General features: G+C 49.3%; 1 protein-coding gene across 6 annotated transcripts in view; it reads right to left on the reverse strand.

Annotated features, from left to right (window-relative positions):
• LOC128336040 (septin-4-like) overlaps nt 1-13,834 on the reverse strand; it is a 49,239-nt gene that overhangs the window by 8,989 nt on the left and 26,416 nt on the right. Inside the window, exons 11-13 of one of the 6 annotated variants that reach the window (XR_008311819.1) lie at nt 12,246-12,444; nt 10,777-10,820; nt 5,866-5,900 (exon numbers count right to left, since the gene is read on the reverse strand). Coding sequence is in view for 4 of the 6 variants with exons in the window: in XM_053275148.1 (XP_053131123.1) it covers nt 5,038-5,097; nt 5,801-5,900 (160 nt within the window). In the remaining 2 variants the exon portion in view is untranslated. Of the gene's footprint in view, nt 1-252; nt 5,098-5,797; nt 5,901-9,751; nt 10,298-10,776; nt 10,821-12,166; nt 12,445-13,834 lie in introns of those variants that run through there. The other 5 variants (XR_008311818.1, XM_053275148.1, XM_053275150.1 and 2 more) reach the window with 5 other exon arrangements.

A 13,834-nucleotide genomic window follows, 5' to 3' on the forward strand; every position in this document is an offset into this window, starting at 1 on the left:
GTACACTTTACTGCAGAGCAACAGCAGGGGGAGGGCTCTTGCTGTCTTCTGCCTTGTGGGCTTCTGAATGCATCTACTTGACCACTGTGGGAAGCAGGACTCTGGGCTAGATAGACCCACCGAGATCTAATCCCACAGGGACAGCTCAAATCCTCTTGCACCCTTGACCTGCAGACAGGCATGAAAATAAACCGGCATTTTGCATTGCCGCTTCTGGGTTCCGGACAGACAAAAAACGGGAGTCCAGCCACACTCACTGAAATCAGCTAAGTTTATTGGCAGGGTAAAAAAAATATTCCCACTGGAACTAGCTGAATGTAGAAACCTATAATCTGTACAGCCTTTAAATAAATACATTATTATTATTATTATTTTGACAACCGTGCAAAGATAGGATTTGTTTCTGGTAAGAAAAATAGCAAGCTTTGGGGAAAGGAAAATAAAGATGGCAACCTTCTTTGGGATCCCTCTCCCATCTCCCCCCCTCCCCACCCCCAATCTTTGAAACTGGTTTGAGGGAACACACCTACTTGGGGGGCCTTCTTGGAAATGCATCCCAGAATACCCAGCACGGCCTGTATCTCTGGGGCCAGTTTCGCTAAGGTGCTCAGATCTGTGGAGAACTCCAACCCATTAGTTTCTCCATGTGGTCCCTATCCAGTGCTGGTACTGAGCTGCTGTCTACACACACACTTTTCAATTAATACCCTGGTCACCCTTCTCTGCCCTGATTGTCCCGAGCTAAGACACCCCCCAAAAAAACCTTACAATATCATGTATGTACAATCATTCATCTCAAAAGTCTCAGATTTCACTTCTGCAGGAAGCCCTGCCTACAAGCTTCTGCAGGAAGCCCTGCCTACATGCTTCAGCAGGCTATGAACTGGTCCCCATAACCACTCTGCACACCTCCTTTCTGCCACGCTTTCCTTCCACTTGTGGCAAACAGGCTGCTTGCCGTGAGGTGAGAACCCTTTCCAAAATGATGATGAACCCAGAATTTGTCAAAAGCAGGGGGCAAAAGTATCCAGGCTAGACAAAGACGTCCCTCGTTGGCTGCAGGCTGGGGCGAATGGAAAACGAGGCAGCGGCGTGATGCTGCAGCAGGAAAGGCCGATACGATTTCAGTCTGTGCTTCGAGAAGCCATGTTTCTGCTCAGGCCTGCTAAAGCCTCCGCTTTTGAGAGAGAGAGACTGAAGATCACTTCCCACAGATTTCAGTCATGTGTGGGTAAAAATAAAGCCCACCCACGGAGGCAGGACTGTATACTGCAGCAAAAATCAATATTCTGGGCCATAAAATCAAGCAAAGTGGAACGAATCCTTGGGGCACAATGTATTTCCCCTGCTAACTGGGCAAAGAGGCACCTTTTACCGTGGTCATTCTCTTTATTTAGCAGGGGGAGAGTAACTGGCCCTATCCACCCCTAGCACAGTACTTCCAGTGACTGTTGCTGGTGTGTGTCTTATGTTTCTTTTTAGAATGTGAGCCCTTTGGGGACAGGGAGCCATGTTATTTGTTATTTCTCTTTGTAAACCGCCCTGAGCCATTTTTGGAAGGGCGATATAGAAATTGAATTATTATTATTATTATTATTATTATTATTATTATTATTATTATTATTATTCTGCTATCTTGCATCAATTATTCTCATCAAGAGGGAGAGGGCACTGAAGCCACACACCCCCACAGCACCTGAAATCTTATAACCATGAGGGCTAGAAACTCTGATTTTTTAAAAATGCAAGTTGAGATTCTCAGGTGACTGGATTCTAGGCCAAATGCCACATTCTGTGCATGCTTGGCTCTCAAATACAGCCCTGTTCACGGGTAAGAATGGTGATTATCTGAAATCCAGATGATCTCAAATATACTCAAAGGGATCATACACATATTAATTACGAAGACAGTCATTTTTGCTTGTATACCAGAGTGGGAACAAATCTGGGGGGGAAAGTAGGTGTGTTGTCTGCAAATGTCCCGCTGTGTGCCCAAAGGTAATAATAAAAATAATCTAAATAATTAATAATAAATATATCAAATGATAAATAAAGGAATATGAAGGCAATAGCCAACCTAGAAAGCAAGAATAGAGAGGGAGGGGTTGTTTTTTAAAAAGCCAAAACTCTGCTGGGGTTGCCAACTTTTCCACCAGTCCCTGCACCTGTGCCTTCAACAGCCGCTTGACTTGCAGATATCAGCAGGTGGGAACAGTTATCTCTGTGTTGTGAAAAGCTCCACCTAAAGATTTCTGCATCTCCAAAGACTAAAAGGCACAAGAGTAGGCCAGAGTGGGGCTTGGGGTCAGTTGGCAACCCTGCCCTACTTTGCACATAAGGTACTGGGATGCCGAAAGGGCTAATGCATTCAGGGGGTGGTAGATGCTCAGTCTGCAAAGGTCTCAGCATGTAACAGCACAATGCTAGTTCAGGAGCTGGACATATTTTTCTGGTTCTGGATGCTTTCGGAGAAGGATCTGAATCATGCCCTGCTTCCCAGACTAAATTTTGCTTGAATCTGAATTTGGTACCAGAAGGAACAGCCGCCAGCATTAGCAGCCTTTTAAAAAAAGGATTAGACACGATAAAATCCACCCATGACCATTAGCTACAATAACTAGAAATAGAACCTCCATGTGCAGATGCAGGCTACCACACTGCTAACGCAATACTAGCAACACATGCTCTGCCTGGGAGCTCCCCTGAGGCTTCCAATGGGCCGCTGTCAACAGAGAGCTTTGATCTCATCCATGTCAACATATCTCTTCTGTGGTTAGACCAAAGACTGCCTGTCTCTCTGGAGGCAAATCTGTGCCATCTAAACCTGATTGGGGCTTTCACCCACTCTCGCTGCCTCCGTGGCTGACAGGGAAGACCAGAGGACAAACCGCCCACTTTTCTGTGCCAGACACACATGTGAGAAAATATAGCATACTCCAAAACACAGGGAGCTGCCTTATAACGAGTCGGGACATCGAGTCGGAACATCGAGTTGGAACATCGGTTCATCTAGCTCAGTATTGTCTGCTCTGACTTGGGCTGTATGTACCATCACCAAACCAGTAGAAAAGGCAACGGTCATGAGGATGTGCCCATAAGTTCTCCAGGATCTTCCACACTGAGAGAAGAGGCACATTCCGTGAAGGCTTGGAGCCCGCCACTCTGGTCTTTCCCCACAAGCCCATGAAGCCAGCTCAGGTGGTGGGTACCATCTGGGGGTCAAATACTCACGGTGATTTTGGACAAGATCCTCTTTCTGTGGGTTCCCACACTTGGCCTGCCCTGACCGTCGGGTCTACGGCCGCCACATTTGCGATGGGGTTTTAAAAGCTTTTAAAAACACACAAAAACGACAAGAAAATATCATCAATGTTGTCCGAGGAAGGGGATAATAGGGCATGAATGTCCCCAAAGATTCCTCTACGGAGAAAGTACAATTTGTCCATTGTTACATGAACCCTGACTCTCAAGCAGACTTTTTAAAATTGATGTTAAAAAAAAGTTTTTAAAATGTTTTGTATCGTATCGTATTGTGTGTGTGTTGTAATTTGTCCTGTTATGTGTTTTTTAAATTGAATGTTTTTTACTGTTGTTGTGAACTGCCCAGGAATTAAACCCATTCCTCCATGCAAAAAATGACTAAAAAATTGACCCTAATGGTTTGGCGGCTGGGATAAAGAAGGGGCAGTAACACCCAGAAAGCAACAGTGTTATCACCTCTTTTCTGTCTCTAGAGGGTTAGACGTTGCCAGAAATCAGGTTGAGCATTTGCCCCCTGAGATGGGCCAACATTTGTGGGTCTGGTTCATGGGATAGTGACAGCTCTTCTCTGCCTCCCCTGAATAGATCTCAGCTACCCTTTCTGCACAATGTGTATCGTTCTGCGAATCGGCTTATTGCAGCATGCAAATCTGGAAAAGCAGGCAATGGAGGCCTCGGTGGGCCCAGAAGCATGACCCTGAGAGAGGGCAGCAGCGCCATGCAGTAGCAGAAGCAACCTCCAAAGAGAACTGGGTATAGCACAGGTTTCTGGACCTCTGGGAGATGTCGCAGGCCCCAGATCTGGCCCGCCCGCCAATGCGTCCCAATTTGGCCATGTGCCGTCTCCCACCGGAGTCCTTCTTAAAATATATGTATATGACCTCTCACGTCACATGAGAACCAGGGGTCATCCCGTGAAATTGATGGCCAGGAAATTTAGAGCCAGCAAACGGAGGTACTGTTTCACACAGCGTCCCACATCAACTTGTGGAACTCTCTGCCACAAGATGTGGTGACAGCCAACAACCTGGATGGCTTGAAGAGGGGTGTGGATCACTTCATGGAGGAGAGGTCTATCAACGGCTACGAGTCGGAGGACTACAGGCCACCTCCAGTCGCAGAGGCAGGATGCCTCTGAGTCCCAGTTGCAGGGGAGTAACAGCAGGAGAGAGGGCAGGCCCCTTTCAGCTCCTGCCTGTAGGCTCCCAGCGGCATCTGGTGGGCCACTGTGTGAAACAGGATGCAGGACTAGATAGACCTTCCTGGGCCTGATCTGGCAGGGCTGTGCTTATGTTATGTTCTTATCATCTTGGTGGCCCTCTTCTGCACCTTCTGCACGGCTGTTCTTATGACCTTGTTGGGCGGGCGGGCAGGCAGGCATGGTGAGATCTGCCACGATCTCTGGGACAAACGTTAAGACGAGGCCAACTGAAGACCTCCTCTCAGTCCAGCCCCATGGCATCGATCACCTCAAGAGCTGTATGTGGTGGAAATCCATCACAGGGATGACCGCGGGAAGCTCAGGGCTACGGCAGGGTGGGATTCTCACCTGTGGCCGGGTGCAAGGCAGACTCTCTGGGGATTTCTAGTGTCTTTGGAGACGCTGGCCAACAAGCACGGTGAGGTTTCGTTATAAGGCGATTGTTGCAAGGATGTCTTCTTGGCTTAAGGTGAAGGGTGTGGAAGGAGGAGTTGGTGTCAGAGCATGGGCAGATGGACCGGGTGAGATGTAAACATTCCGTGTCTCCGAGGGACTCGGGGAACGTGGCGGGGTGGCTATTGGGAGTCCTTCATCTGCTTCTGGAGCTTCTGCAGCATGTCCTGCATCCGTCGCAACTGGAACAAGAGGAAAAAGAGCCAGCATAGCATAGTGGTTAGAGAGTTGGACTAGGACCAGGAAGACCCGAGTTTGAATCTCCATTCAACCCTGAAACCCACTGGGTGACTCTGGGCCAGTCATGTCTCTCTCAGCCTAACCTACCTCACAGGATTGTTGTGAGGATAAAAAATAAGCATGTCTCTGAGCTCCTCAGAGGAAGAGCAGGATAGAAATGTAAAATTTAAAAAAACACCGGAAGTGAGAGTTCCCTTGTTCCAGGCCTCTGTTTATACAAGCAAGAGTATTGTGCTCTTGGAACCTGGAATGGGTTTTTGAAATCTGGGCCCTGTGGTGCATCTTGATATGATCCTCCCCAATGAGACAGTGGAACAGCCTGCCTCATGCTCTCCTTCGCTGGACGTTTTCGACTAAGGCTGGATGGCCATCTTCCCGAGTTGGAGTAGCAGCTTCCTGGACTTAGCAAGGGATAGACTAGATGGCCTCCAAGGTCCCTTCCAACTCTAAAATTCTATTTTAACTACATGCAAGAGAGAGGGGGGCATATATATTGACATTAAGGGTCAATATAAGAGAGATTTGGGTGGGAGAGATTTGGGTGGGAGAGATTTGGTGGGGCCAGAAACTCTTTGAATGTATGAAACTGCCTTACTACTTGCTGGTCCCACCGAATTTCTCCTACTTTGGTTTCCCAGCACTCACCTCCTCATCTTTCTCCCGTATCAACTTCTCCGTCTCCGAATCTTGCACTGGAGGAATGGCAGGGATGGGAAAATCTGTTCCACTTTCCCTCGTTAGCTTGCTAATGTTTTTTTTTTTTTTTTACAAAGTTAAAACAGAAAGAGGAAGAAAAAGCATCAAGGCATAACCAGAAGGTAGATTTGCAGAAAATGCCTTATGTCCCACACCTCACAAAGTATACCCATCTGCCCACCTGGACTACTGCATTTTGGTTTTCATTTTAAAAACAACCAAAAAAAACCCCAAACCCATAAATGTATCTATTTCAAATCTTTTCATCCGGTTCTTCACATTGCTCAAAATAGCTTTTAGAAGGCTGTCATCGAGACGATCCCCCGCGAATCGTTACGTGAAAATGAATAACGTATGCGAAGACAAGACCAGCTGCTACTTCTATGAAAAGCATCTAGGGACCGATCCACTACGAATCAAGATGATCCACTACGTCACCGAGACTATCAACAGCTTTGGAGGCCATCATCGAGACGATTCACTACGAATCGGCCATTCAAATGAATAACGTATCGGAAGATGTCCAGCAGCTACTTCTATGAAAAGCACCTCTTCTAAAGAGTGTAACCCCCTCCCCTCAAAGCTTACCTAAGTAAGTAGGGCTTCTAGAGATTCCTGTGTCTCAACAGAGGATCGGAGTGGCGAAGTGCATCCTGTACTTTCCTGGGGGCTCTTGCAAAGCAGAAGGCCTTGCTCCTCGCATCGGTCCGATCCATGAAGGTCATTCTTGTGTTCTTGCTAAGGAGCATCCTGACACTGCTCTTGAAACACAGCCAGGGTGCTCAGCATCCCTAGGTCAAGCTGGACGTCTACAGCTATCACCACAACTCCATGTTGGAGACGGCCGTGTCACAGTGTCATTGCCGCAAGCCGAACAGTCTCGGGCAAATGTATGTAACATAATGACTGACAGCTAAGGCTGAGCACCATCTCCAGGCCTGAGCGTCAATTTCCTGATGACTCTTGAAACCAACCCCGGATATTTCATCATTGGATATTAGGAAAATATCAAGGGAAATTTGGGGAAAGGGATACAATTTTAGCTGGTAGTGTGATCTGAATCACCTTTATTAGGCGGTGTATTTTTATCCATTTTGGTTCTGATGTGATACTGTCAACTTGGGAGTGAAAAAGGAAATACAGAAAGACAGGGGTGTCATTAGGTCCCAACGAATGGCTCAGAGCCCGAAATCTAAGAACATCTACCTTCCACCTGCTTCCAGCTTCATAGGAGCGGAACTATAGACTTTCAAAAATATGTGCAATTATTCTTGAGGGGGGCAAGGCTGAGTTTAATTCCCCAAAGGGGGTGGGGGTTTTTGGGCATGGGCCTTTTAAGTACCTAGCGTGGCCCCTGTTGAAAGGTGGACTTTCCTTCCAACCTCAGCTGATGGCTGGATTCTTACAGTGGAAGTTTCCTCAAACTCCCTTCCGGATCTCAGAAATGTGGCTCAAAAAGGTGGCAGCAAGCGCGTGCATTTTTAATTTCGGCCAATCGCTCGGTTAAAAGGCCGGAGATCAGCTGACTGACAAAACCGGGAAGTTGGAGGGCGGAAGCCATGGTGATTGATTCATTCTATTACTAGGACGCCTCAGGATGTGTTGAGGCTGTAGTCTGTCAGAGCAGACAGATTTTCCTGGAGATAGTAATAGGGATGACTGCAAGGGGTAGTGGACACTCCAGCAAATATACTTCCCATTACCCCACACCCAGCAGACTGGAACTTGACAGCAAAATGTCAGTCAGGCAATGCAGTCATGGTCCTATAGCTCAAACTGAGGCCTCTGTTGGTTGTTTCAAGAAGCCTCAATGACTCCCTGCTCTGCCCCAGAAAAATAAGTAGATGCAGGCCAGTGCAGCCAGGTAGATAGAAGACTCCTCCAGCCTCCCAGGAGCCAGGCAACGAGGAGATGCTTCCAGACTCCCAGGAGCCAGGTAGCGAGAAGACTTCCCCAGCCTCCTAGGAGCCAGGCAACAAGGAGACGCCTCCAACCTCCTGGGAGCCAGGTCACGAGGAGATTCCCCACACCTCCCAGGAGCCAGGCCAGGAGGAGACTCCCCCAGCCTCCCAGGAGCCAGGAAGGGAGGAGACACCTCCAGCCTCCCAGGAGCCGGGTAGTGGGAAGACTCCTTCAGCCTCCTGGGAGCCAGGCAACAAGGAGACGCCTCCAACCTCCTGGGAGCCAGGTAGAGAGGAGACTCCCCCAGCCTTCCAGGAGCCAGTTCCTCTGGATTCTGTGGGCCAATCTGCAGAGGGGCCAGGATGAGTCCCTTTCAATGCTCTTTCAGTACTCTGGGCACTGGTGAGGAGGGTGCATTACGAGCCTCAGAGTAAGAGACACTCACTGCAGGAAGCCTCTTGTCCAATCCAGGGAGGTTATTGGATCCCCGGGGAAACTTTGATCCAGCCCCGACAATGGTCTGGTTGGCCCACTCTGTTGTGGGGTCTAGATTTGATGTCCTTTGGGGCCTTCCAATCCTAGGAGCTGTGTGGCCACAACCAAGAGAGCCAGTATAGCATAATGGCTAGAGCACTGGACTACGATCGGAAAGACCCGAGTTCGAATCCCCATTCAGCCATGAAACACACTGGGTGACTCCAGGCCAGTCACGTAGCTCTCAGCTTAGCCTACCTCACAGGATTGTTGCAAGGATAAAAATAACTAGGGATGTGCCCGAACCGGTTCGGAGACCATGCTGGAGGCCTCCGAACCAGTTCGGATCCGAGCCGTTCCAGCGGCTCGGCACGGAGGGGGGTTGTACCTTTAAGGGCGGTGGGTAGTACTTCCCCCCACCGCCGCTCTTCCCCCTCCGGCGCTGTGGTTTTCGGTAAAGATTCTGGGGCGGCAGCATTCCTTCCTGCTGCCCCTGCCCCCGTCATTAGCCTGCCAGAGCCTAAGTAAGTAACACGCATGCGCCCGTTCCGGCGCGCGTGCACACCCACCGCGCGCACGCTCCGCATACGTCACACGTACTACCCCCCCCCCCGCCGCCGCCCTTAAAGGTACAACCCACCCACCCCGTGCCAAACCGGACCGGTTCGGAGCCATGCACATTCCTAAAAATAACTATGTACACCGCTCTGGGCAAGCTGCAAAAATCCACTTGTCTTTCACATGGCAAAAGGATTGCATGTAATTCTATAAGTCATGTGGCATATGTGTGTGGACAGATTTTAAAAATTGGTGGTTCTTCTCTTTCATAGTTTCTTTTTAGGCTGGGAGCACTTTCAAGACAGTGAACCATCTTCTCATGCCTTTGCTGTGTAAACCACTTTGGGAGGTGGTTAGGGTTGTTGGAAAATGATATATACATTTAAGAATATATGCATAATATTTTGAAAATGGTTGCAAAGCTGTTCTGGGAATTGATGGTGACTCTCCAGGTACTAGCCAATAGCCAGATATTCCACACACACAAATATACACAGACACATACACTTGGACAATGCTGGGAACTTGCAGAACTGTGTCTCTCTTTTCCGTTCTCGAAGAGGAGAGCAGGTCTTGTGTTAGCAGGCATGACTGGTCCTCTTAGCTGAGCAGGGTCCGCCCTGGTTGCATATGAAAGGGAGACTAGAAGTGTGAGCCCTGGAAGAGATTCCCCCTCAGGGGATAATGGGGCTGCTCTGGGAAGAGCATCTAGGTTGCAAGTTCCCTCCCTGGCAGCATCTCCCAAGATAGGGCTGAGAGAGATTTATGGCAGCTTCCTATGTTCCTATGTTCCTAATGCAGAACAGAAGCTGGCTGTGCCCAGTGCTGATTGACTAGCGCCCGTAATGTCACCCCAGGAACGTCCTTCCAAATCATCGGAATAACGTTGCCCTTTTAAAAAAGTTACTTTACAAAATAACAATACAGGGACAAATAAATGGATAGGCCATTTAGGGCTTCTAAAAAGGCAGATTGCCAATCTGAAAGATGGGAGAAAGGGCTGTGCACCCACTGAATTTGTTAGTAGACATACCTGCCATTTTTGTTGTGACGCTGGGAGGAGACTGGATTTGACCCACAGCAGAGGCCCTCTTGTGGGTTTTCTCTGCTGCATCTGCCTTTACCCCAGAATCCTCCACCTCCTCCAGACTTTTCATAGTAGGCTATGAGCCGGGCACACACATTCTGGTCTTTGGTACAATTTCAGAGTCTGCTCAGCAATTTCCGGCACCTTCCTGGGCTATCCCCCTAACCTGGCGCTGAAGGGGAGCCCACCGCCGCCCATCCCGCTTTCCCCGAAGGCGAGACACAAGGGAGCAAGACGACAGTTTGGAAACCAAGACTTTATGGGGGATGCACGGAAGCCAGACAGGAAACAGCTGTGGCAGCCAGGAGCTCGGCAGTGCCCCGGGGGGAAATCTGCGAATCCTCCGCCGATGCGAGAGGCCGGCCTCGGCGGCTCACTCCATTGAACAGTCGCTGCAGCAGAGTCTCAAGGACAAGGAGTCTCTCCTTTCCCCCCAGGAAAGAGTGCAGCAGAAGAAGGGAATGGAGACACCAAGCTTAGATTCACACTGTGGGGGGGGGAGCAGGAGAAGCGATGCCCCTCCTACACGGCTTCGGCCTGGGGTACCTGTCAGACCACATCCGCCCATATGAACCTGCCAGGGTCCTCCGTTCATCGCCTCTGGCCCCGCCACTAACAGAGATCTGGTTGGCGGGGATGAGAGACGGGGCCTTTTCAGTCGTGGCCCCTCAGCTTTGGAATGCCCTCCCTGAAGAGCTCCGCCATGCACCCCCCCATCCTCAGGGTTTTTAAAAAACATCTTAAAACACACCTTTTAAAGGAGGCTTTTTAATATTATTATTCTGTTATATCCGGTAGGGTTCTTTAGCTTCTTTAGCTTTTTATAATTTTCCGTTTTAATTTGAACCTAATCATTGTTTTTAATCTGATTTTAAAAAAATAAGAAGAAGAAGTATTTTATCACCTGTATCTGTGTCTGTGTTGGAAGCTGCTCCGAGCTGTATTGCACTGGAGGGGTGAGGTAAAAATATTTTACATAAATAAATAAACGGCTTAGGTCACTCATTGCCACCCCTCCCTTATCCTAGAGGGTCTTCAGACCAGCTGTACTGATTGGGTCAGACTTTGGACCAGATCTCTGCCTCTCCAAAGGAGAACCAGCAGCCAGGGGGCTGGACCGAAATCCCCGCTGAAGCCCTGGGCTCGATGTTAGGAAGCAATTAAGGGCTGCCAAGGGCTTTGCGAAGTGGGACGGCATGGTTCCCCCCTCGGCTCAGAGAGGACTAGAAGCTTGGGGAAAGCAGGAGGACGTTGGAAGGGAAACCAAGGGGAGGCCCAGGCCGGAAGACGCTTTGCAGAATGTGGTGCACACCTCTCTACGCATCCACACCCCTCCTGGGCGCTGAAATCTGAAGTTCCTGTTAAGCCTTGCTCAAAAAATGCCCTTTCTGGAGCACAGGAGCCCACTGAAAATGAAAAGGGGCCTGGGACAGGGAGAGGAACGGGCACTGCTTTGCTTGCGGCACAAGCAAAGACTAGAAGTGTGAGAAGACTAGAAGTGGGAGAGGAGAGCTGGTCTGGTGGTAGCAAGCATGGCTTGTCCCCTTAGCTAAGCAGGGTCTGCCCTTGTTGCATATGAATGGGAGACTTGATGTGTGAGCACTGCAAGATTATATTCTCCTCAGGGGATGGAGCCACTTTGGGAAGAGCATCTAGGTTCCCAGTTCCCTCCCTGGCAGCATCTCCAAGATAGGGCTGAGAGAGATTCCTGCCTGCAACCTTGGAGAAGCTGCTGCCAGTCTGTGCAGACAATACTGAGCTAGATGGACCAAGGGTCTGACTCAGTATATGGCAGCTTCCTATGTTCCTATGAGCTTAGATATCCCGAAGAACCTACGAAGATCCTTGCTGAAGCAAGGTCTCTCTGATCCCGCATCCTGTTTCCCACAGTGGCCCTGGTTTGGGACTACAAATCCCATCACCCCCAGCCACAGTGGCCAATAGCCAGGGATTGTGGGAGTCCCCGAGCAGGAGAGGGAGGCATGGCCCTGAATGAACCAACGCCAGCCCTCTCTGGAGTACAAGGGGTCTTAAATAATGGACAAAAAGCCTCCCGCAAGGGAATCATTAGGGGGTGACCTACATGATTATTCCTGTGGGGGGGCTATGGTTGAGTTTAATTATCAAAGTGTGGAGGTTGTGGGCCCGGGCTCCAGATCAGTTAAGTAGCCAGCAATGGCCCTGGCCAGCAGATATTTCTGTTCCGAAATAAATCAGTGAGTCACCTTTCCACTAAGCCAGCAAGGCAATGACCCCGGTCCGTTCCTAAGGCGCACGGAAAAAATGCATGCCGGTAGGTTTCAAAGCCGCATAATTTATTCCGGTTGCAAAATGGCGCCCCGTCTTTGTTATAAAACACTTCTCTTCATTCACCTGTAGCCAGCAGCGGGGTCCAGCTCTAAAATGGTTGAGTCTTTTTTCTTTCTTTCTTTAAAAAAAAAAAAAGAATCTGGGCGTTCCGGCCAGGGCTAACCTTCCAGCAGAACGTTCTCCGATTCTCAGACGCGCACACACACCTTGGCCCCTTCACCCCAGCTGGGGATAGTTAAGTGACCGCCTCTTGTCCTTATGCCTGTGTTTGAGGGGAGGTGATAACACTGTTATTGGGGGGGCAGCAGCGGGCAGCAGGGGGCATTCAGTCCCAGATTGCATACCTTTCTGCTTGCATTTCAGCTTGCTGGGTGTCCTTGGTGCAGACCCCAAGGGACTGGAAAATGGCTATCAAGAGCACACAAGTTCCTTCCAAAGGGACATGTGCTTTCCTCCCAGAGCCCTCACAACTCTCCCTGGTAGCTCGAGCGTGGTCCTTTTCTGCTGTCAGTTTCCTGCCCCAAACTGTTCTCCTCCCACTGCTGACCTCTCAGCCTGCCAGAAACTCCCGGCTTGAACTAACCCGGGGTGCCTGCGTTCAGCCCGCCAGCTGTGGTTGGATTCCAGCTCCCACCGTCCCCAGCCACAGGGGCCGGGGATGATGGGCATTGTAGTCCAACAGCTGGTGGGGGGGTGGGACAAAGTTGTTGTGCACCCTGGAATTAACACGTCTTGGCTGCTGTGTCCGAAACAAACCACAGTTTGTTGGCCGGCACAGGTTCAGGCAGACAAACCACAGTTAGGGGAAAGAAACCCGTGTGCTTCACTGTAAGGCTCTGGGGCCAGTGACGGCCTCCATCAACCCTCACCCACAGCCCCTGACACATTGTCTATTTGGCCTGTGTGAGCTTCTGAGAGGGGTTCTTTTTTTTAGGGCCCTGTCTCTCTTGAAGGGCCCTCCCAGCACTGAGAACCGCACAGTCCTGTGCGGATGTCAGCATGGTGGGAAACGGCTCTCACCCTGAAGTTTATTGGCCAGAATGGCTCCCACTTGAAAACCAGCCAAGATCACTGAAATAAACATGGTTCACTGAAATAAGCCATGGTTCTGTGCGATGAAATAAACCCTGGTTCACGGAAATGAGCTATGGTTCTATTTAATTTATGTATTCGATTTCTAAATCGCCCTTCTAAAAAATGGCTGAGGCGATGAAATACACCGTGATTAAGTGAAATAAACCATGGTTCTGTGTGGTAAAGTAAACCATGGTTCACTGAAATAAGCCATGGTTCTGTGCGATGAAATAAACCCTGGTTCACGGAAATGCGCTATGGTTCTATTTAATTGATTTATGTATTCGATTTCTAAATCGCCCTTCTAAAAAATGGCTGAGGTGATGAAATACACCGTGATTAACTGAAATAAACCATGGTTCTGTGTGGTAAAGTAAGCCATGGTTCACTGAAATAAACCATGGTTCTGTGTGGTGAAATAAACCATGGTTCATTGAAATATACTGTGGTTCTATGTGATGAAATAAACCATGGGTCACTGAAATAAACCATGGTTCCACGGGATGACTCATGTATTCCTATGGCTGTTTGGAAGGAACCGATGTATACTAGCGGCCATTCTGCCTTTTGCCATTCAT

The sequence above is a fragment of the Hemicordylus capensis genome, chromosome 12 (genome assembly GCF_027244095.1).
Source record: "Hemicordylus capensis ecotype Gifberg chromosome 12, rHemCap1.1.pri, whole genome shotgun sequence".
Classification (NCBI taxonomy): domain Eukaryota; kingdom Metazoa; phylum Chordata; class Lepidosauria; order Squamata; family Cordylidae; genus Hemicordylus; species Hemicordylus capensis.